The 21,536-nt window shown below is 41.0% G+C and overlaps 1 protein-coding gene and 1 long non-coding RNA gene across 7 annotated transcripts in view; one reads left to right on the top strand and one right to left on the bottom strand.

Moving 5' to 3' along the window:
- Window positions 1-21,536, top strand: part of MYLK (myosin light chain kinase) — a 449,378-nt gene that overhangs the window by 123,672 nt on the left and 304,170 nt on the right. Inside the window, exon 1 of one of the 5 annotated variants that reach the window (XM_069064948.1) lies at window positions 7,551-8,156. The exons of 1 other annotated variant lie outside the window; for it this stretch is intronic. In XM_069064948.1, coding sequence (XP_068921049.1) covers window positions 8,123-8,156 — 34 coding nt within the window. In that variant the 5' untranslated portion in view covers window positions 7,551-8,122. Of the gene's footprint in view, window positions 1-7,550; window positions 8,157-21,536 lie in introns of those variants that run through there. 3 more of the 5 variants (XM_069064951.1, XM_069064947.1, XM_069064949.1) reach the window with 3 other exon arrangements.
- Window positions 1-21,536, bottom strand: part of LOC138143716 (uncharacterized) — a 35,827-nt gene that overhangs the window by 5,481 nt on the left and 8,810 nt on the right. The gene's annotated exons all lie outside the window — the stretch shown is intronic.

Below are 21,536 nucleotides of genomic sequence, written 5' to 3'. Positions count from 1 at the left end.
TCAAATCCGACCTCAGACATTTAACACTTACTAGCTATGTGATCTTGGGCAAGTCACTTAACCCCAATTGCCCTGTCTTCCCCCCTCCAAAAAGGCAACAACAACAACAACAAAATTTTTTTAATTAAAAAAAAAAAGAAAAATGATAGTCATAGACTCAAAGGAGATGATAAAGCCATCTTGGTCTACTGACCACTTGCCAGTGATATTATAGGGGAACCCATGACCAGTGAACAGGATGGCACTGAGAAACCAGATGATATGAGATAAGATAAGCATGGTACAGCAGAAAACCCATTGACTTTGGAGTCAAGGGACCTGAGTTCATATCCTACCTCTGACACTACCGATGTGACAAAATCACTTAACCTCTCTGGGCCTCAGTTTCCTCATCAGTAACAGGTTGGATTTGATGATGTCTGAGGCCCCTTATAACTCTAAATCTATGATCCTATAATGAAGTCTCCCTTGACCTTAACTTTTTACAGGCTAGATAATAAAAGAATGGATTTAGCAGTGAAGTTTGGTCCAGTCATTGTGAAGAAATAAAAAGAGTCCCAGAACCACAGGGTCTCAGAGTTGGATGGGATTTTAGAGGCCATTTTGTCCAAGCCATACCAGAAAAGAAACAGCCAGCATCCCAGACTCTCCTTGAAGCCTCCAGAGATGGGGAGCTTGGTCCTTTCCTAGATAGCTCATTCATTTTGGAACAAAGGTTCTCAGGGAAGCTGAGAGGGGTTTCTAGTTCTCGTCTCTCTCTTAGCTTTGCTTTGTTCGTGTTGCAGCAGAGGGCCTGCAATCATCCTGTTCTCATTAAATCTGGAATTAAACAAGAATCCTAACAGGAAAGGAGTAACTCCAAAATACCAGGCTGCTCAGATTCACACTGTGTGTGTGGTTAGACCTTTTAATTTGATTTGATTTTTTAAAAGTGATTCCCTTTTAAGAAAATGTAAAAATAACTCTTTCCCAGAGTTGGAATCAACTTTCCACTCCTCCTCCTCCTGCCCCCCACTCCCCAGCAGGAGTTTTAGCTGACTGTGCTGATGCTGGCTGGCTTGGCAGTGGGCAGCTGCTCCCTGGGCCCTCTGCTTTTCATGTGTTTTCTAAGAAAAATGCCCTGGGAAGCCTTGGGGCAAGGAAGAGAGGCTGGCTTCCTGACCCAGGGGTGAGGGACCAAAGGGAGCCTGTCACCTTTGTGTGTGAGAATTAGGGGGCCTGAGGGGCTCTGGTGCTCAGGTTTTCCAATGGGAGACCTCAAGGGCAAAACCTCTGGAATGGGGGCAATGACTGAGCCTATTCCACTGGACAGGAGGACTAGAAAGACAGATACCAAAAGGGACTTATCCAAATCAAGCAACCTCTGATATTCAAAGTTAAACATGCCTATGCAACCTGGAAAATTGGGTTCTTTCAGATGATTTACCTTCTTTTTTTGTCACCTATGTATCTGTTCTGTCATCTGCCCAATCTGTCACCCTCCTCCTACCAAGCCCTTCCTGTCTCCTCTTTACAATAGAAAGGAATCTTAAAGTTTAAAAAGACCAGAGGTAGGCAGTTTGTCCATCATTCGCCTGAGACAGCTATTCTCTCTATAGCATTCCTTCCAGTGGCCACTATCCTCTCTACCTTGAATGCCTTGGGGAACTGGTTTCTCTACTAGGCATCCAAGTACACTTGACTCTGGTTATTCGACAGTTTTTTTCTTATTTTGAGCTGGTCTGCCACTGTGTCAGAGTGTTAGTCTTAAAACATTAGTCATGTCAATCCCCTTTCCCCCAGTCAATAAACTCCATTGGTTTTTAGTCACCTCAAGGATCCCATATAAAATCCTCTCTTTGGCCTTCAAAGCTCCTCATACTCTGGCTCCTTCCTACCTTTTCAATCCTCTTTCCCCTTACTCCTCTCCACACATTATGCAATACAATGACACGGGCCTCCTTATTCTTCTAATAAGATACTCCCTTCTCCTGACTGCATTTTCACTGACCATCCCTATTTCTGGAATGCTCTTATCCCTCATTTCTTTATCATGGATTCCTGGCTGCTTTCAGGTCTCAGCTAAAATCCCTCCTTCTATAAGAAGCCTTTTCCTATACTCCTTAATGCTAGTGCCTTATCTCCAATTTATCCTGTATTTGTCTTCTTTGTAAATAGTTGCTTCCATGATAGCTTTCCCATTAGACTGTGAGTGAGCTCCTTGAAATCAAAACCTACCATTTGCCTTTCTTTGTAACGTTAGCATTTAGCACAATGTCTGGCACACAATGTTTAATAAATACTTGTTGACTGACTGTCATTTGTACAAATTTGCCTTAATTCTGCTCTCAAACCAACAATAGATGACAGAGAAAGTGGGAGAGAGAAAGAGACAGAGAGAGATTTGTTGTTCATTTGTTTCAGTCATGTCTGACTCTTTGTGACTCCATTTGGGGGTTTCTTGACAAAGACACTAAAGTAGTTTGCCATTTTACATATGAGGAAACAGGATTAAGTGACTTGCCCAGGGTCACACAGCTAGTAAGTGTCTGATGCCAGATTTGAACTCTAGTTTTTCTGACTCCAAACCTGGTGCTCTGTCCATTGAATCACCTAGCTGTGTAGATAGATAGCATTTATTAAGTGCTTTCTATGTGCCCAAAACTGTACTAAATACTAAGGACACAAATATAAGCAATCAAGACAGTCCTTGCCCTCAAGAAGCTTACGTTCTAATGTGGGAAGCTAACACATAATGGGGAACGAGAATGGGTGTAAGTTGACACACAGAGTCATGGTGTACAAAAATTGGCTCCCTCTCCCATTAAAAAAAAAAGCTTCAAATTTTTGAAGATATATGTGCCTTTTTTAGGTTTAATATTCCCAGTTTTTCCTTCAGTCCTTCTACAGAATGGTTTTCCAGGCTCTTCACTACCATTGTCACTGTCTTCTGGACGGACTCCAGTTTTTCAGTGTCTTCCTTAAGATGTGGAATTGAATATAGTCTACAGAACATCCAGTCTAACCATTACTCTAACAGTAAGAGAATGGCAGTGACAAAGAGTCCTGGAGTTGGAAGTCAGAGGACCTGGTTTCAAATCCTGACTCTTTTTGCTACCCATGTGACTTCAAGCAAGTTAACCATTAAACCCCTTTCTCGGCTTTCTAGTTTGTAGATTATTTTACCTGATAGAGAAGATGGGGGAAAGGGGGAAGGGTAGAGTAGGGGAAGCTATTGTTTCATTTTCTCTCCTACCCACCCACCAAGCTCCCTCCAGTGAATATATATATATATATGTTTGTGAATGACAAGGGGCAGAGTAGGTAGCAAGAGCTGGTGACCAGGAGAGGGTTCCTATGATCACAAGGTTGACCCTCCGATACACCAGGAATTGCAATTGAAACATTTAGCCCCTGGAAATATAAAAACTTAGGTTAGTAATTCCAGCTAGTGAGAGATGTCCTTGAGATGGTCCAGGAATGGGGCTACCCAACATGAGAGGTTCCCATGGAGACCAAAGTTATCCATTTCTTTCCTGTACCCCAGAAAGAAGTTAAAGATCAGAATGGAAACCAGCCAGGGTAGCTATTCTCTGCCTTCTCCATAGAAGTAATATGGCATAATGGAAAGAACATTGGACTTTGAGTCAGGATAGACTCCAGATCTAGCCCTTAAGCTAGTAAGTAAGCTTACTTATTTACCTACTAATCATAGGTATATTGCCTAACCTACATGAGCCTCAGTTTCCTTTCCTGGAATATGGGGATGACAATAATATTTATAATACCTGTCTCATAATATTGTTGTGAAGATCATACAGATTTTAGAGCTGGAAGGTACATTAGAGTTCATCTTTCTCAGCACTAAACCATATATAATGACCCTGCAGCTGTGTATTGACTTGTAAAACCACATATTAACATTATCTATGTTCTCTAGTATTTTCATTTATTTTTTATTTTAACATTTCCCAATTACATTTCAATCCGGTTCAACTCAGTGGTTTGACACCTTTGATCTAACCCAAGACCTTCATTTTATGGGTGGTGAAACTGAGACTGAGAGATGACTTGCAGTAATGTTAATGGGATTTAAGATCTTCCCCACCCATGAATAGATCTGGATCTGTGCTAATTTCTCAGATTATTGACCCCTTAAACAGCTGTCTTTCCTAGTAAAGCAGACCTAAGAACCTGTGCTAGCAGCCATCCTGGGTGTGCCATTGTGGTGCTACTATACTTGGTTAGGGTCACATTAATAATAAATGACAGGGGGGTAACTAGGTCGTGCAGTGCCTAGAGCTCTGGCCCTGGAATCAGGAGGACCTGAGTTCAAATCTGACCTCAAACACTTGACACTTACTAGCTGTATAATCCTGGGCAAGTCAATTAACCCTGATTGTCCTGAAAAAAAATGACAATAATAATAGAGATTTGATAATAATAATGAGATTTGAACCCAGATCTTCTGATAAAAATGTACTGTTCTTTCCACTAGATAATAAAGGTTTTCTCTGAGATGATCAAATTGATTCATCTATATTCATTTATTAAAGGCTTGCTATGTCACATTCTATGCTTGGCACTGGGGATACAGAGATAAAAATAAAACAGGCCCTGCCCTCAAGGAGCTTACATTCTATCGAGGGAGACAACGTGTGCATAAATAAATATGTACAGAATAAATGCCAATTTTTTGTGTGGAAGGCACTTCACCTAGGGAAGGGAAGGTTATGAAGTGCTTTATGTAGAAAGTGTCACTTTAATAGGGTTCAGAGGAAAATAAGAGATTCCATAAGACAGATGATGACAGAGATGAGACAGTACTGCATTTCTAGGCATGAAGCAGTCAGTACAAAGTCACGGAGACAGGAGATGGAATGAATATGTGAGGAACAGTAGGAAGGTCAATTTGTCCCATAAAGTGCAAGAAGGGGAGTAATGTAAATCTCCTTATATCTCTGATTATCTCATAATCAATCAAAAACCTCAGGCTTCACACTTGCACAGGAATCATATTCATATAGGCTGAGGAAACTTATCTATAAATTATCAAGTTTGATCAAGAAGGGATAGAATTCCAAAACTTGGGGTGAATGTGGTGTTCTTGCTGAACTTCCAGAGGAGGACTCACCTGGGAGAGTTAGAAGGCTTTGGCAAACTCTACCCTCTACCTTGACCAGAGAATAAAATTCCAACTTTAAAGATGATGGTGGATTCCCATCTTCCCACCAGTACCCTAAATGGCATTCCTCTTTCAGCTGGCAGCAATGTAGGAGCATCAGGACCCAATGACAGGGTGAGGCACAGTTCTACCAGGATCTCATATCATGCCTAAGTGAAGGACTTCCAGTAACCAAGGATTGTGGGGGTTCCTTTGTCACACATTTGCCCTCAGCTTGAGCCCAGTTTCCCCTGGACTCTCTACTTGAGGGAAAGTTTCATAGACCATTACTCCTGGGGAGAAGAGGTGGATTTCTTATACCAACTCTTCATATTGTGGCACCTTAGCAAATACCCATTTCTAAAAAGTGACTTAAGACTGACAAAATGATTCTTTAAAAAAAAAATTCAAACTTATTTTATTTTTCAGCTCCGAATTCTCTCTCTTATCTTCTTTTCCTCCCCTACCCCACAAAGTGAGAAAACAAAATCCATTACAAATATGTACTGACTAAATGATTCTCAACTAACAGTCTTGGAGGGAAGCATACCAGTGAGGACTTGAGCCAGTGGCATTAGAGGAATTCAACCCTGAGCCCTCAAGGGTACCCCTAGAACCTTCATGGGAAGAGTTAGTTGGCCTTGCTCTAGGAATCTGTCTTGTCAGTGAGAGTAGGAATTAGGATGAGTATATTTCACAGTTTATATAGGCTACAGAAGTTCACAAAGTTAGTTTTGGGTCAGTTTGTGAAGGGCTTTAAAAGGTAAACCAAATAAATTCTATTTGAATATTGGAATTTGTTGAGTAGTGAAATGACATCCTTAGGTGTGAACTTTAGGAAAATAATTTTGGCATCTGTATAGCCTTTCACTGGCTGTCTAAACCCATACCTAGAATATTCTACCTCACCCCCTCCTCCTATCTTCCTTAAGACTCAGATCAAGGGCAGCTAGGTGGCCCAGTGAATAGAGCACGGGCCCTGGAGTCAGGAGGACCTGAGTTCAAATCCAGCCTCAGACACTTGACACTTACTAGCTGTGTGACCTTGGACAAGCATTAACCCTAATTGCCCTGCCTTCTGGCCCTCCAAAAAAAAAAAAAAAGACAGCCCAATTCCCCAGCTTTACAGGAGACCTTTCCATCTATGGTCTCCTCCCTGCCTTGAAGTACTTTTTCCCTGAAATCACCGTGCATTTCTTCTGTATGTATCTTGTACATACCTAGTTACTTACATATTATCTTGTTGTTCAGTCATTTCAATCACGCCTGTCTCTTTACAACTCCATATGGGGTTTTCTTGGCAAAGTGGTTCATTGCCATTTCTTTCTCTAGCTCACTTTACTGATGAGGAAACTGAGGCAAATATGGTTAAGTGACTTGCCTAGGGTCACACAGCTAGTAAGTATCTAAGGCTAAATTTGAACTCAGGAAGATGAGTTTTTCTGACTCCAGGCCCAGTACTCTATTTACTATGACACTTAGCTGCCCCTCCATAATATCTCCTGCATTAGAATGAAAGCTCCTTAAGGGCAGGGACTGTTTTGCCTTTATTTGTCTTTTACCATAGTTCCTCATCCATAGTAAGCACTTACTAAATCCTTATTGATTTATAACTGACTGGATTAGAAAGGAGAGACAGGAGAGGTAGGGACACTAATCTGGAGGTTACTGCAAATAGTACAGTGAGAAGTAATGAGGGCCTAAACTAGGTAGTTGCCCTGTGTGTAGAGAGTAGGGGATGGATGTAAGAGAGATAGATTATGGAGGTGGAAAAGAGAAAGGTTGGAAGCTGATTGGCTCTGTGAGGAGGAGAGTGAGAAGCCAGGGAGAATGCCAAGTGACAAACATGATGGTGGGAACAGGACAGTTAGACAAGGAGAGCAGATTCCAGAAGAAAAATAATGACCTCTGTTTGGCCGTGTCTATTCTCAGGTGACTGTAGACCATGTCATTGGAAATCTCCTGAGGAAGATGTTTGACAGGAGCTCAGGAGAAAGCCTAAGGCTGCATTTAGAGATTGGGGCATCATTTGCATAGAGATAAACTCTTTATTTGTAAGCCTTAATGAGCTCTATAAATGTCAGCTCTCCTCTCTAGGTGCTCAGAACTAACAAACCCAGTATGGTGTCTTAGCCCTAAGACCAAGGACCCACTTTTAAGTGTCTGCCAGGGCTGGCTCTGTAAGGTCTTACTCCATTTAGGGCCATTTGGATGGTACATGCAGAGTCTAGGGAGCCTACTTCTACCCTGGTCCCAGATTCCTTTAGGGGACTACAGGAAAACAGTATGTAATATGTCTGTACTAAATGTTGTCCCTACTTTTGAAGGAGTCCCTTCCTATAACATTTCTGCTTCAGGGGGCAGAATTGTCTGGGGGTAAGGCAGGCGTGCCTAGTAACCTGGGGATGCTGTTCCCAGTCCAGATGTTCCCGGGTGCTAGTGGCTGTGGTAGTGTTCCCAGCCCAGATGTGGCTTCAGGGATGTTCTTGGACAGTTAAAGGACTCTCATTTCTGCATTTTTCTTCTTGGTTTGTTTGTTTTTTTTTTTTTGGGCAGAGCCCACTAGGGCAAACTCTGCTCCCACACACACAGTTTGGAATCTGCAGCTCTAAACAAGTAGCAACCTGTGAGCTCCCACTTCTGGTCCCCCAGGGCCTCCATTGAAAATCCAGCCAGCCCGTAGCAGCAGAGGGCTTCAAAGGTCACTCCAGTTCGGTGGGTTAAAACAACAGATCGACTGGACCGGGCGAAGTTGGCTCAATGGTTAGCAGCCCAGTTGCAACATCTGTGAGCCCCATCAGAACAAAAGCCTTTTAAATTCCTGTGACCTGGGTCTATCCTTTACTGCCCGTGATACTGCTTGCTCGCTCGCTCTGCTCTCCTTTCACTCCGGGACTCCCGGGAATGGACTTTGGAAAGGAAATCACGGCAATTAAGTGGTGAGTGGGAAAGCTGCTGGTGGAGTCAGCCCTGTCTCCTATGGAACCTGCCGAGGGGAGAGGCTGCCGGGTGGGTAAGGTTTCCCCGGGTTACTGCCGGGCTCATTTTGCTTCGCTTTGCCGTTTTTGTACTTGCCAAATAGTGAGCCGGGGCAAGGCAAAACTGGGGCGGCTCTTTTCGGGATTAGGAGAGATTAGGGAGCATACTGTGAGAATTTGTAGGGATTAGGGCGCATTTCGGAGCTGATTCCAGCGGGGGGAGGGGGGAGAGTTGGGGTATCTTCGCTTTGTCCTGCAGCTGTAGGGATCGTCACCCTGCTGGACTCGCGTTAGACCGCCAGGCTGAGAGAGCCGGGGGGCTCGAGGGAGAGCGGGAGGCGGTATAGACGGAGAAGCCTGAGACCAGCCAGAAATTAAGGAAGGTGCTTCCAGGGCATCGTGTAGTCAGAGAAAAACGTATAAGGTATAAAGGAACTTGTTCAAATGGTATTTGGGGCAGCAAAGGAAGAAGCAGACAACTTATTCCGTTTTATAACCTGCTTTACCCCGTGTCTTTTGACTCGGAATTATAGGAGAGACTTTCATTTTTAGTAGTTCTCTCCTCTTGCCCCCCCCACCTCGGAAAAAAAAAAAAAAGAAAAAAATCCGAGTGCTGGAGGGCAGGAAGTCTATAATGCCCGCTTTAGGATTACATGGTTAAATTGCGACTGAAAGTTTTCTTTTTCCCTAATTGGACTCAGGAGATAATTTAAATAAAGTGTTTTGAATCAAATTAAAGTGAAATTGCTAAATGCTGCTTCTGGTGATGATTAATAAGTCCCCTTGCCAAGGGAAATTGCCCTCACAGACTAACAATGGTTTAGCTTTTTGCCCTGGGGGATTGGAACTCTCAGACCTTTTTTGCCCCGTCCCACATCCTCGGTCTTGCTGCCCTTTTGATCTCAGTTTATTTTGTCCCGAAGGAGCTTCCTCCAGCTGTGTGTTTGTGGTTTCAGGGAGTGCTGATATAGAGGTTATCTTGGAAATCCCCCAGTTTCTTTTACTTAGGAGAGTGAACCCCTAGTCATCAGGAGGAGGAATTGGGACCTGGAGACCGTGACTGTTCTGTCTTTTTTTTTTTTTTTAAACTGAACATTCAAAAAATGTCAGTGGCCATTGATTGCCAATGCCAAAGGAATCTGTTTATGTTAGTAGTGACAGCTGGTGAGATGATGGGCTGGTTGGCGTGACTGCTGAATTGGAACTGAGCTGTAGCCCTAATACAAGTGATGATTGAGTAACTCTGTCCCCTCCCTACTCACCTCCTTCTGGAGTGCTGAACTCACCATTCCTCTGTTGTTCCTTCCCCTTCCTAAGGCCTGACACCCCACTACTGCACTCTATCCATCAAGCCGTGTTCCAGAAGTCAAACTGCTGGTTGCTTTTGATCCACTTATAGAGCCAAACTGGGGTCTTTCTGGGTCTTATGGAACTCAGTGTTTTGGGGTCTAGGATTCTGAGAGATTCATTTCCATCTATAGCAAATCTACCCATATTTCTGAACTCATTTCAAATGTTGCCTACTTAATCAAGGCTTCCCTGAGCCTTGCCCCCCTTGACCCATCTCTTCCAAGGAGGGTTATCATCTTTCCCTCTAGTTTATAATTCCTTCTTAGCTTATTACTCATTTAGCACAATCCTTTGGCCCTACATTAACAAAAGCTAGAAGGAACAATAATGTAAAGTTTGTGCCTTCAAGAGATACCAAATTTGAGAAGATGTCTTTGGCATGTCAAGATCTCCTGGGTTTTCTTATTCTGGCCAGATAGATTTTTTTTTATTTTTAATTAGAAAATGTGGAAGTTGGAAGTAGTGGAACCTGTAGTAGGAACAGGAATGATGATGGTATGTGGAAGGATAGAAAAAAAAAAGAGTGTCCTATTGTATTTAGCTAAGTTTGCAGGACTGTCTTGAAGGGGAAAAGGTTGGTATTAGATCTAATTGGAAAGAACTTTTCCTATCCTGGAAGCTTACAGTCTGGGGGTGGGTGGGAATTGAGTTTCTGTCCTCATCTACTTTCCCTTCTATTGGAAAAGACACAGTTCTTCCTCTTGGGGGACTCCCAGTTCAACTGGAGAGATGGGAAAAACTCCAAGTCATAAATATAAGGCATTGACATTGAAAGACACTGACACTGATGATGTGGAAAGAGTTATTCAAGTAATATCTGCCTAATTTTACTCACATTAGGAATGAGATCATATGATGGACTAGAAATAGAATTGCTTTAGAATCACAGAATTGGCTCATGTCCCTGTTCTTCTACTTAATGGCCCCTTGAATTTCATCAGGTCACTTCACTTCTGGGCCTCAGTTTCCTCAACTACAAAGTGAAGGGAATTGACCTAGATGATCTTTTCATCTCTGCATCCTCTGAGGTTTTCAGTGACTAGGACTGGTAGGATTAGCTTAGGAGGAGCCTTTCATGGGAGTGAGTTGAGGGCAAAGATGAAGACAGAGTAGGGGACATTGAATGAGCATCAACAGTGTGTTAACCCTTCACCTCATGTGGTTTATTGACAGCTGCCTGTAATGGTAACGGGTATTTGAAGATTTCCCTGCCCCTTAATAGGCCAAATGTAATCACATGGAGCCTTTGGTGGGAGGAGTTTGCTGAAGGGTGGAACACTCTCACCTTCCTCAAATTATCTTGTATGTACTTAGCTGTTTATTTGTTTGTGTCATATTCCTTGGAGGCTGGAGTTATTTTTTTATTTCTACCTTAGTACCCATCCCTCCTCCACCAGTGCCTTTACATAAGTGATTTTGTTGTTATTCACTTGTTTCAGTTGTGACCAACTCCTCATGACCCCATTTGGAGTTTTATTGGCAAAGACACTGGAGTGTTTTGCTGTTTCCTTCTCCAGCTCATTTTACAGTTGAGGAAACTGAGGCAAACAGAGTTAAGTGACTTGCCCAGGGTCACACAGCTAGTAAGTGTCTGAGGCCAGATTTTAATTCAGGGCTTCCTGACTCTGATAATAAGTGATTAGTAAATGCTTATTTAATTTTTATATTGAATACTATTATTATTATACCTTTTGTGCTGCCCACTCCTACTTCACAACCTGATCCTGCCATGTGTATCTATTTATCTCCATCCTTAAGCTCAGGCCCATCCACACTGAGACCTCTCAAGTCCTGACCAGGGAGAATACAATGAGCTGCAGTTCTGGCTGCTCTCTTGTTGCTAGTAGCCCATCCTTATTGCCCTGACACTTTGATCCAAGATATTAATCTTATTTGTTCCTGACTCTAATTTCCCCACACTTTGTGCCCCAATTCCATAACCTGGATTCCTGATTTCTGCTTTTGCCAGCCTCCTGTTTTCCTTGCCTTTCAGTACCTGCCAGGACTGAATTCCACGTAGACAAGCAGTCCTGACACCTCTTTCTGCCACCCATAACAAGGACTTACTCTGTCATTGTCACTCAGATCCTGGCATGAGAATTCTACAGAGCGCTTATTGATGGAATGGACCTGAAATCTGATGCCTTTTTGTACTGAGTGGAAGTTAGCCTGCTTACCTACCAACTAGATACAGCAGCCTTGAGCCAATGGAATTAACTATGGGTGTTAACTCTGTGATTTGCAAGTTAGTTGAGTTTTCTTTGAAACAGTTTTTCTCTTCCTCTCTCTCTCCTCTGTCTTCCCTTCCCTCTCTTTCTCCTCTATGCCACTACTTTGACCTACTTTGTTTCTGACTTGAGTTGCTCTGCCTTTCCTTAGGCAACCTGGAGGTACCTCCTCCGCCCCAAATTCCCAGGGGCTCACTGTCCTGGTGCCACATTTAGTAAAGATGCCAAAGTGGTTTAGCCTCACTACAACTTAAAACTTCCTTGCTCAAGTGATCCACCAGCCTCAGCCTCCCAGCAGAAAGTGTGCCACACATTCTTGGCTGAAATTATTTCTAAAGAGTTAGGGTTTTTTGCATGTTCCTCTGCTAGCTTTCCCATTAAACATATGTGTTTAGTCCTTAGTCCTCCATTCTTCTCTTTAGAGTGGGCTTCTTGACCAGGGCTCCATAAATATATACATATTTATGGTATGCACAGATATTATTATTTATGTATTACATATATGTATATGTTTATGGTTTCCCCCCTCCCCTTCTGTTGCTTTAGAGTAAGAATTCTTAACTAGAGGTCCATGATTTTATACAGATATATATATATAATATATGTATATACATATAAAATGTATACTAGAGATTCTTAACTAGGGATCCATGAACACATACATAAAACATATAAGATATAGTTATATATTATATATGTATATAGCTGTATAGCTGATTCTTGTCATCCACTTTAGTTATTTTCTATAGTCACCACAAACACTGAATAAACAAATATTGAATCTTTACTCTTAAGGGAAATTCATGGTTAGGTTCCTGGGAGCCTCTGGTCACAATATTCACTTTAACACTTTCCTGGAGCTTCCTCATGTACATAGATAGGCAAATTTCATCTTCCTTTTTCCCCGAATGTGCTATAACATTGATTCATTAACAGTGAACTCAGTTAACAGCATTATAAATCATGCCTAAACTAAGCTTATCTAAAGCACTTATTTTCTCAGTAAGACACAGCACAACCTTCTTGTGCTTAGAAACACTAGACAACATTTTGGCACTATGCTTGGGGAGCATTTTAAACAGGGAAGTCACTGACAAAAAGCACAAAAGTGTGAAAAATGTGCAAAAAGGATACTTGTTTACAGTGTGAGAGAAGACCATATCAAGTTACTTCTTAAGGTGGGGAGAGAGAAGGGAAGAAGGGAGAGAATTTGGAACTCAAATTTAAAAAAATGAATATTATAAATGGTTTTTACATGTATTTGGAAAAAATAAAATAAAAATTTGAAAATACAATTCATGAGAGATGAAACAAGAAAGCAGGGTATCTCCTTGTTCAACTTTAGCTGGGAATGTGTACATCAGGTGACTCATTTTTTGCCGTTCTGCACTTGTTTGTGAATTATTGTGAAAGCACCGGATCAATTTTTTTCACCGTCCTGCACATGTCTATGGATGGTTGAGAAAGAGCTACAATGATTGATTTTGGGGTTACAAATAAATTTTAGTGAGTAGGCGAGTCCGCAAATATGGAATCCACAAATAACAAGGATTAACTGTATATGTTCACAGGCCCCTGGTTAAGCACCTCTACTCTAGAGAGAGGAATAGAGGACTGAGGACTGAACCTTGGGAAACTCCTGCATTTACTGGGGGAAGACAAAAGAAAAATTTGAGTCCAGGTTATGCATACATTAATGCATACACAATATAATATATGTTCACAGGCCCCCAGTTAAGAGCTTATACAATATGCATGTATTATACCTAACAGTTTATTATAATATAAATATGTTATATATTATGAATATATAACCTATATATGTATATATATACACATATATAGGTAATTGTATTTTTTTTTGTTTTTTCTTTTTGGAGGGCAATTGGGGTTAAGTGACTTGCCCAAGGTCACACAGCTAGTTTTTGTGTTGTGTCTGAGGTCAGATTTAAACTCAGGTCCTCCTAACTCCAGGGCCGGTGCTCTATTCACTGGGCCACGTAGCCACTCCGAGGTAATTGTATTTCAATATAACTGGTTTCCTTTAAAAATCCTCTATATTTTATTTTAAATATTTAAAAACATTCTGAAAGAGGGTCCAGAAGCTTCACCAGACTGACAAAGGTGTCCATGTCTCACCAAAGATTTAGAACCCACATTCTAAAGTGTCTCCCTTGGTGATTGATCATCCATTCCTATGGCTTCTATATTCCCTTTTACATGGATGGTTTCCCATGTCAAAGCTGTGATTTTTGTCCTGAGCTCCAAGTCTGAGTTTTCTATTACCTCATGATTATTTTAATCCATTATTGAACAGGAAACAGGAATTTATTAAGCAATTAATATAAGGCAGCTAGATGACACAGTGAATAGAGTGCCAGGCCTGGAATCAGAAAGACTCATCTTCCTGCTTTAAATCTGGCCTCAGATACTTACAGCTGTGTGACCTTGAATGAGTCACTTAATCCTATTTACCTCAGTTTCCTCATGAACTGGAAAAAGAAATAGCAAACCACTCCAGTATCTTTGCCAAGAAAACCCCAAAATAACTATCTACAAAGGGTAATGAAGCTGTGCATACCCACAGCAATACCACTACTAGGTCTGTATTCCAAAGAGATTTTAAAAAATGGATAAGAACCTATTTGTAAAAAATATATTTATAGCAGCTCTTTTTGTGGTGGCTAAGAATTAGAAATTGAAGGGATGCCCATCAATTGGTAAATGGCTGAACATGTTGTGGTATGTGGTTGTAATGGAATATTATTGTGCTACAAGAAATGACAAGCAGGATGATTTCAGAAAAAATTGGGAAAATTTATATGAACTAATGCAAAGCTAAGTGAACCAAACCAGGAGAACATTGTACACAGTAACAGCAATATTACATGATGAAGAACTGTGAATGACTTAGCTATTTTCATCTATGCCAGTGATCTAAAATAATCCCAAAGGACTCATGATAAAAACATGCTATCTGCCTCCAGAGAAAGAACTGATATTGTCTGAATATAGACTGAAGTATTTCCTTCCTTCCTAACTTCCTTCCTTCCTTCCTTCCTTCCTTCTTTCCTTCTTTCCTTCCTTCCTTCCTTCCTTCCTTCCTTCCTTCCTTCCTTCCTTCCTTCCTTCCTTCCTTCCATCCATCCTTCCTTCCTAGTTTTCTTGCACAAAATGACTAATATGGAAATATTTTACCCAATTGCACATGTATAACCTATAGCAGATTGCTTACCATCTCAGAGAGCAGAGAGAGGAGAGAGGGATAAAATTTGGAACTAAAAAAAAAAACCAATGGATTTTAAAAATTGTTTTTACATATAATTGAGGAAAAATGTTATTTAAAAAGAAATAAAGAACAATTTACATAAAAAAACTTCAAAATGGGGTCATGAAGAGTTGGACATGACAGAAATGACTGAACAATGAAAGCTGAGGTTCAGGGAGGTGAAGCAGCTTGTCTGTAGTTGCAGGTTTAGAAACTGCCAGTGGCCAGTCTTGTACCCACTTTTCTGACTTCAAGTACTACACTATACATGCAGCAGATCCATTTGGGCTGCACTCCATCTTGCTTCATCCCCACCACCAAGTTTAATCTTCTGAAAACACTCTTTTTCTTTTGTTATTCTCTTGCTTAAACATTTACACACCTTTCCATTGCCTGTAACCTAAAATTCAAACTTCCTAGTCTGACTTTCAAAATTCACAACAATCAGCCACTAAATTATCTTTACATCCTTCTCTCAATTCAGTGCTGCCAAAATTCGTTGAGTAACTATGATACTACTTGCAAGCATCCTCTCTGACCCGCCCAGACTGAGCTACTCTAAGATCCCCAAAACATATTTGATGTGTTTCTGTCTTGGTCTAGCTCGTGCTGTCTCTACTGCCTGGAAAGCCCCACCATGCAGATCCTTCTTCAAGGCTCAGCTCAAATCCTACCTTCCCTATGAAACCTGACTACCCTCCCCTGCAGTGATTCGAGCCTTGAACTCCAATGGTACTTTTTATCTCTACTACTCATCAGATAGTCAAACTCTTGCCTTATGTTATCTTTTCATGTGTATATATCTTAACCCAAACTAGATGCTGACTGGAGGTCAGAGACAGCCTTATATTTCATTTTATTCCCTATATCCCCTGACCATAGTTGCTCAATGACTAGATTTAATTCTTCCCTTCCTTTTGTTGGGGATGAGGGGCACAGCAATTGGGCAAGAGTTAATTTCCTCTACTAATGCAACTAGGCAATATGTCCAAGGTGACACATTTTACTAACCTACAGTTTTTTTAACTCTAGCCAAGTTGGCCCCCAATGGGAAAACATTTATTTTTTTTTTAACCAGTATCAGGAGCCTTCTTTGACTTATGAGACTTGTTGTCCAGGTGTTTCAGTCATGTCAAACTCTTCACAACCCCATCTTCTCCAGTTCATTTTACAGATGAGAGAACTGAGGCAAACGGGGTTAAGTGACTTGCCTAGGGTCACACAGCTAATAAGTATCTGAGGCTGGATTTGAATTCAGGAAAGTCTTCCCGACTCCAGGACTGACCCTCTATCCACTGCACCATCTTGCTCCTCTATAATGAGACTAGATCATACTTTTATGTCACTTGACAGTTTGCAAAACATTTTCCTCACAATAACCCAATGAGGTAGATATTACAAATACCACTATTCTCATTTTTCTTATGAGGAAAGTAGGTCTCTATGAAGATAAGTGATTCCCTTACAGACACGAACTTGAATCCAGGTGCCTTGGGTCACGATCCAATGCTCTTTCTATTATGCCACAAGGGACTTGAAGAATAGGAAGGGCTCTGGGCATGGAAAGAGTATGTAGCTTCCAGGAGGTAAAGTATTTGGCAAGAAAAACATACTGTGCCAGCCCAAGCAATCTGTTAATTTCCTGAGACTCTAGTAGAGTCTTGCCTTCCCTGAACCATCATCTCAAAACCCATGTGTCAGGTATTCTGCTAAGCAGTGGGGGATGCAAAGAAAGGTGAAAACAGGTCCCTGAATCCAAGGAGCTCACATTCTAATGGGGGCGGAAACATCACTCACACAAGGTGAGCAGTGTAAATAGGAGGTAACCTTCAGAGGGAAGGTGCTAGCTTGGGTGGGGGTGGGAGTGGGCAATGGAGAAAAGAGAGACTGGGAAAGGTCTCCTTCCAAAGGTGGGCCTTGAGGAGAGACTTGAAGGGGGCCAAGAGGTGGAGATGAGGTCTGAGAGTGTCTTAGGCATGATGGACAGCTAGTTAAAAGGCATGGAGTCCAGAGATAGACTATTGCATGTCAGGAACTGCAAGAAGGCTGAGGTCAAGCTGGCTTAAAGTGCAGGAAGACCAGATGAGTAGGAAAGGGCCCATTGGGAGGGCTCTAAAACCCAAACAGAGAATTTTATATTTGATCCTATGATTCATAGTTCTCCCATTTACTAGCAAATGTCCTTCAAATTTCTTTTAGTCTTCCATAGTTCACTTTTTCCAGAAAAAAAAACAAAACTGTTTAAATGTGTTGAGCGTGGGTCTTTTCTAAAGCTGTAATTGGATTTGGTTACTTTTTCCTCTTTTTTGAGGGAGAGGGAATGGGGTTCCTTCTATGCTTTCACCCTCTTAGACCTATGAACTAACATCAGTCTGAGGTGATTAACAACAACATTGTAAGGGCATATGACTTCGAAAGACATAGACTCCCATCAATGCAGTGACCAGCCCTGATGCGGGAGAACTATTGAATTAGAATGAAATGATATCTTGATTGAGAGGGATGCTTTCAGTGCAAATTGAGATCATTGTTTTTTGGGCTTGGCTGATAGGGCCTTTGTTTTGCTTGACTGTATATGTATGTAATGGCTCTTGGTTTTCTTTCTCAAAAGAAAGAAATAAGGAGGAGGGGATGGATTTGATTGTTTAAAAAAATTAATTTTAAAAAAAGCTTCATCCTTTTTGCCCAAACACCTACTAGGACGGAGGGCAGGAGGAGCTGGGTAGAAAAGGACAGAGATCAGTCCTTGGAGCTCAGCTTTCCATCCCAGTCCAAGTGTATGTTCTGAATTCAGTGGCAAAAGAGAAAGTCTTCTCCCTTCCATCCTTCCTTACCCCGCCTTCTTCTAGCTCCTGAAGCTTTGTTTTATGGTTTGTGTGTGTGTGTTTCTTCTTGTGATTTTAGTGGAGATACTTAGACGGGATAATTGGAATATTCGAGGTGTTGAGGAATGAGAGAATAAAAGCAGTTTCTCTCCATTGTAACTGCCACAGCAGAATGCAAATAGTATAAGCTTCCTTCTATAGAAGAGGGAGAAGGAGTTACCAGACTTTTCTGATGTGGTATTGGCTTTGTTTAAAAAAAAAAAAACTTCAACAGAAACCACTGTTAGTTGTATTTACAAATCTTTCTTTTATGATTACATATGTTTTTAAATATTCTGTGAAAGTTCTCTTTTAAGGGCTATGAGAGTAAATAGGCATAAAAATGAAGGACTGTCTTCTGGCCTGTCATGTATCTGGTAGGATGTCAGTTCATTGCTATAGGACAGGTAAAGCTTACTAGGTAATATCTGCACTAAGTCTGGCACAATTTGGTGAATCCCTGGGTTGGGGAGGCATCAGACTGTCTAAGGATGGGTGAACTCGCCAAGGTTATAAATAGGGTGGGTCAAATCTTCTGTGTCAGTCAACATTGGGGTCAGGCAGAGGGGGTGAGGGGAGAAAGAGAGAGAGAGAAGGAGGGAGAGAGAGAGAGAGAGGAGAGAGGGGGAGAGAAAAAGAGAGGGGGGAGAGAGAGAGGGAGAGAGAGAATGAGAGAAAGTGAAAGAGAGAGGAGAGAGACAGAGGGAGGGAGAGAGAGAGAAGGGAGAGAGAGAGAGAGGAGAGGGAGAGAGGGAGGGAGGGAGGGAGAGAGAAGAGAGAATGAGAGAGAGAGAGGGAGAGAGAGAAGGGAGAGAGGGAGAGAGAAAAGGGAGGGAGAGGGAGGAAGGAAGGAAGGAAGGAAGGAAGGAAGGAAGGAAGGAAGGGAAAAAATTTCTTTGAGAATAGAAACTGGGATTTTTTAGAAAATTAATGGTTTCTGCATCCGCAGTACCTAGCACAATGCTTTGCACACAACAGATACTGACTTTTTCAGCTTGGTCTCAGAGAGCAAAACTGGTAGAACTGGTATGTAGAATTTACATTGAGGCAGATCATGACTCAATATAAAGAAAGATGTGCTCCACCAAGAGTGGAGGGGGTTGCCCATCACTTCTCATCTTCAGTCAGAAGATGGATAACCAATCTCTGGAGATGGGATTCCTCCTCTGAGATATGGAGCCTAGATGAACTCTGGGGTCATCGATGTCCTTCCCCACTCTGGGATTCTATAATTCTCTAAGCGGTTTTCCTGTGACTTCAAATGGTACTTTCCTTCTAGGTCTCTTATTCCCTTGCCATGTAATGCTGCGTATTGTGGACTTGTGTTTGCATCTTAGAGCTACCGTGTTTCCCCGATAAGACCTATCCCGAAAATAAGCCCTCTCCTTACTGTGTAAGATTCCTCTAAAATAAGCCCTATTGAGATTGCTACTGTAGTGAAGGTGATCCCCTGTGCTACACGCTACATTACGGTACCCTCTGTATGCACCGCCCCCCCACCCCTGAAACTCACGCTGCGCTCCGAGCTGCATCCAATCAGAGCTGCAGCAGTGAGCGCGTCATCCTGTTCTTCCCCAGTGATTTGCTTATTGAATAAAGGTACATTTTTTTGTTCACATTTACCTGTTTATTAAAATTGCTGTCAATGTTCATTAAAATAAGCCCTCCCCTGAAAATAAGCCCTCTGGTGTTTTTCTTAACAAAAAAAAAAATTAATAAGACAGTGTCTTATTATCGGGGAAACACGGTATGTGCTCTAAGTTCCATGAGGATAAGGACTGTATCTCACCTTAAACCTTCTATTTTTCCCCGGTACCTAATAATATTCTGCACCTGGTAGGCATTGAGGGTTAAGGCAGAAACTCCCAACCCCTTCAGGATACCTGTTCTTTTATACACAGGAGACCATTCTATGCATATGCAGGTAATTAGTCAGGGAAAATTTGGCAACCACTTATGGGGGGAGGGGAAGGAGGCCCTTACTTTTTGAGAGATGGAGGCTATTCTCTTATTATTTGAAAAAGACCCCTGCCCCTTGGGGGAATGAGGCTAATTTACTTTACAAAGAGATAAAAGAGAGTTAAACAGTGAGATAGCTGAGCCCTGAATGGGAATCTATCACCAGTCAAAAGGTAAAACTTGAACACCTGGTGAATATGAGTAGTATGTTAGACAACCAAAAAAAGGGAAGAATTTTGCTATGCAGAGTCAAATATTGAATTAAGGTTAATCCGTTTTGAAGATCAATCTGGATTATGCTTCAAAAGTTATTAAATTGCCTATATCCTTTGACCCAGCAATACCACCACTAGGTCTATTTCCAAAGATAACCAGAGAAAAAAGAAAAGGAACCTATACATTCTAAAATGTTTGTAGCAGCTCTCTTTGTGGTGGTAAAGAACTGGACATTGCAGGGATGCCCATCAATTGGGGAATGACTGAACAAATTGTGGTATATGGTTGTTATGGAATACTACTGTGCTATAAGAAATGATGAGCTCAATGATCTTAGAAAGGCATAGAAAGACTCACAGGAAATGGTGGAGGGAAGTGAGAGCCAAGAGAACACTGTATACAGTAACAGCAATGTTATTTTAAGAACAACTTTGAGTGACTAAGTTATTTTGACTATTCTAAACACCCAAGTTAACCATAAAGGATATATGGAGAAAGACACTATCCACATCCAGAGAAAGAACTGATAAATAGAAGTATGTATTGAATAATTTTACATATATGTATCTTTTGTCTAATGGTAGCCATGGGGGGGAGGGGAAAGGAAAAAAAGGAAAAAAAAGAAATGTAAATGTTAACTTTTATATATTTAAAAGGAATAACAAGTTCTATATAATTGATTTGCTGTTTCATGTGCAATTATCTTTTTTTATTATGTTATGGAAATGTTTATTTTATTCCATAAATTAAAAATAAAATACATTTTAAAAAAAGAATTAGGGTTAAACTAAACTAAATTTAGGAAAGATACCAGAGTACTTAGGTGTTTGTATTTCTTTAAATAGCATAGCACCCCCATGTATATAGATATATACATCTCTTTGCACATATATACAGATTGTATGGATATTATATATATATATATCTGTGTATATATAACTATGATAGTTCTTAATTTAGCAAAGTTTTATTTTTAATAGAAAATACAGTTAAGAAAAATTACTAGATTCACACCAGAGGCCTGAGTATTGTTTTTATGTATAGTTTCCCCCAGTACAGCGTAAGCTCTTTGAGGGAGGGAAGCTTTAAAATTTTTTCTTTGTGTCTTCAGGGTTTAGCATAGTGCTTAGAATAGAGTATGTTGGTAATAAGCTCGCTGACTACATATGATTTTATGTATGGTTTTCCCCAGGACAGTGTGAGCTCCTCTAGGGCAGAGAATGTTGTTTTTTGTTTCTGTTTTTAAATTTCCTTTGTATCCCTAGAGTTAAGTGCTTAAGAAATGTTTGATTCATTGGTAAGAGGGCTGCATTCTCACCAACACAACATATCCTGAGCCCCGTGTTCTCTATAGAACTGTGATAATTATTCCCTTTGATAGCTATTATTTTTTAAAGAGCTTTTTCATTAGGATTATGAGAAAATAGCCCATTCTCTTGGTGACCGTATGCTTAATTTGCAGGCATAATACCTAATAGTGATTCAGTAGCTATCCATATTCTAGGTTTACAAATCCATAGTTAGTAGCAT

The sequence above is a fragment of the Petaurus breviceps genome, unplaced genomic scaffold, assembly GCF_028583685.1.
Source record: "Petaurus breviceps papuanus isolate PSGF00001 unplaced genomic scaffold, PetGlider_PUasm1.0 90654, whole genome shotgun sequence".
Classification (NCBI taxonomy): Eukaryota; Metazoa; Chordata; class Mammalia; order Diprotodontia; family Petauridae; genus Petaurus; species Petaurus breviceps.
This window is presented reverse-complemented; position numbering and strand designations above follow the sequence as displayed.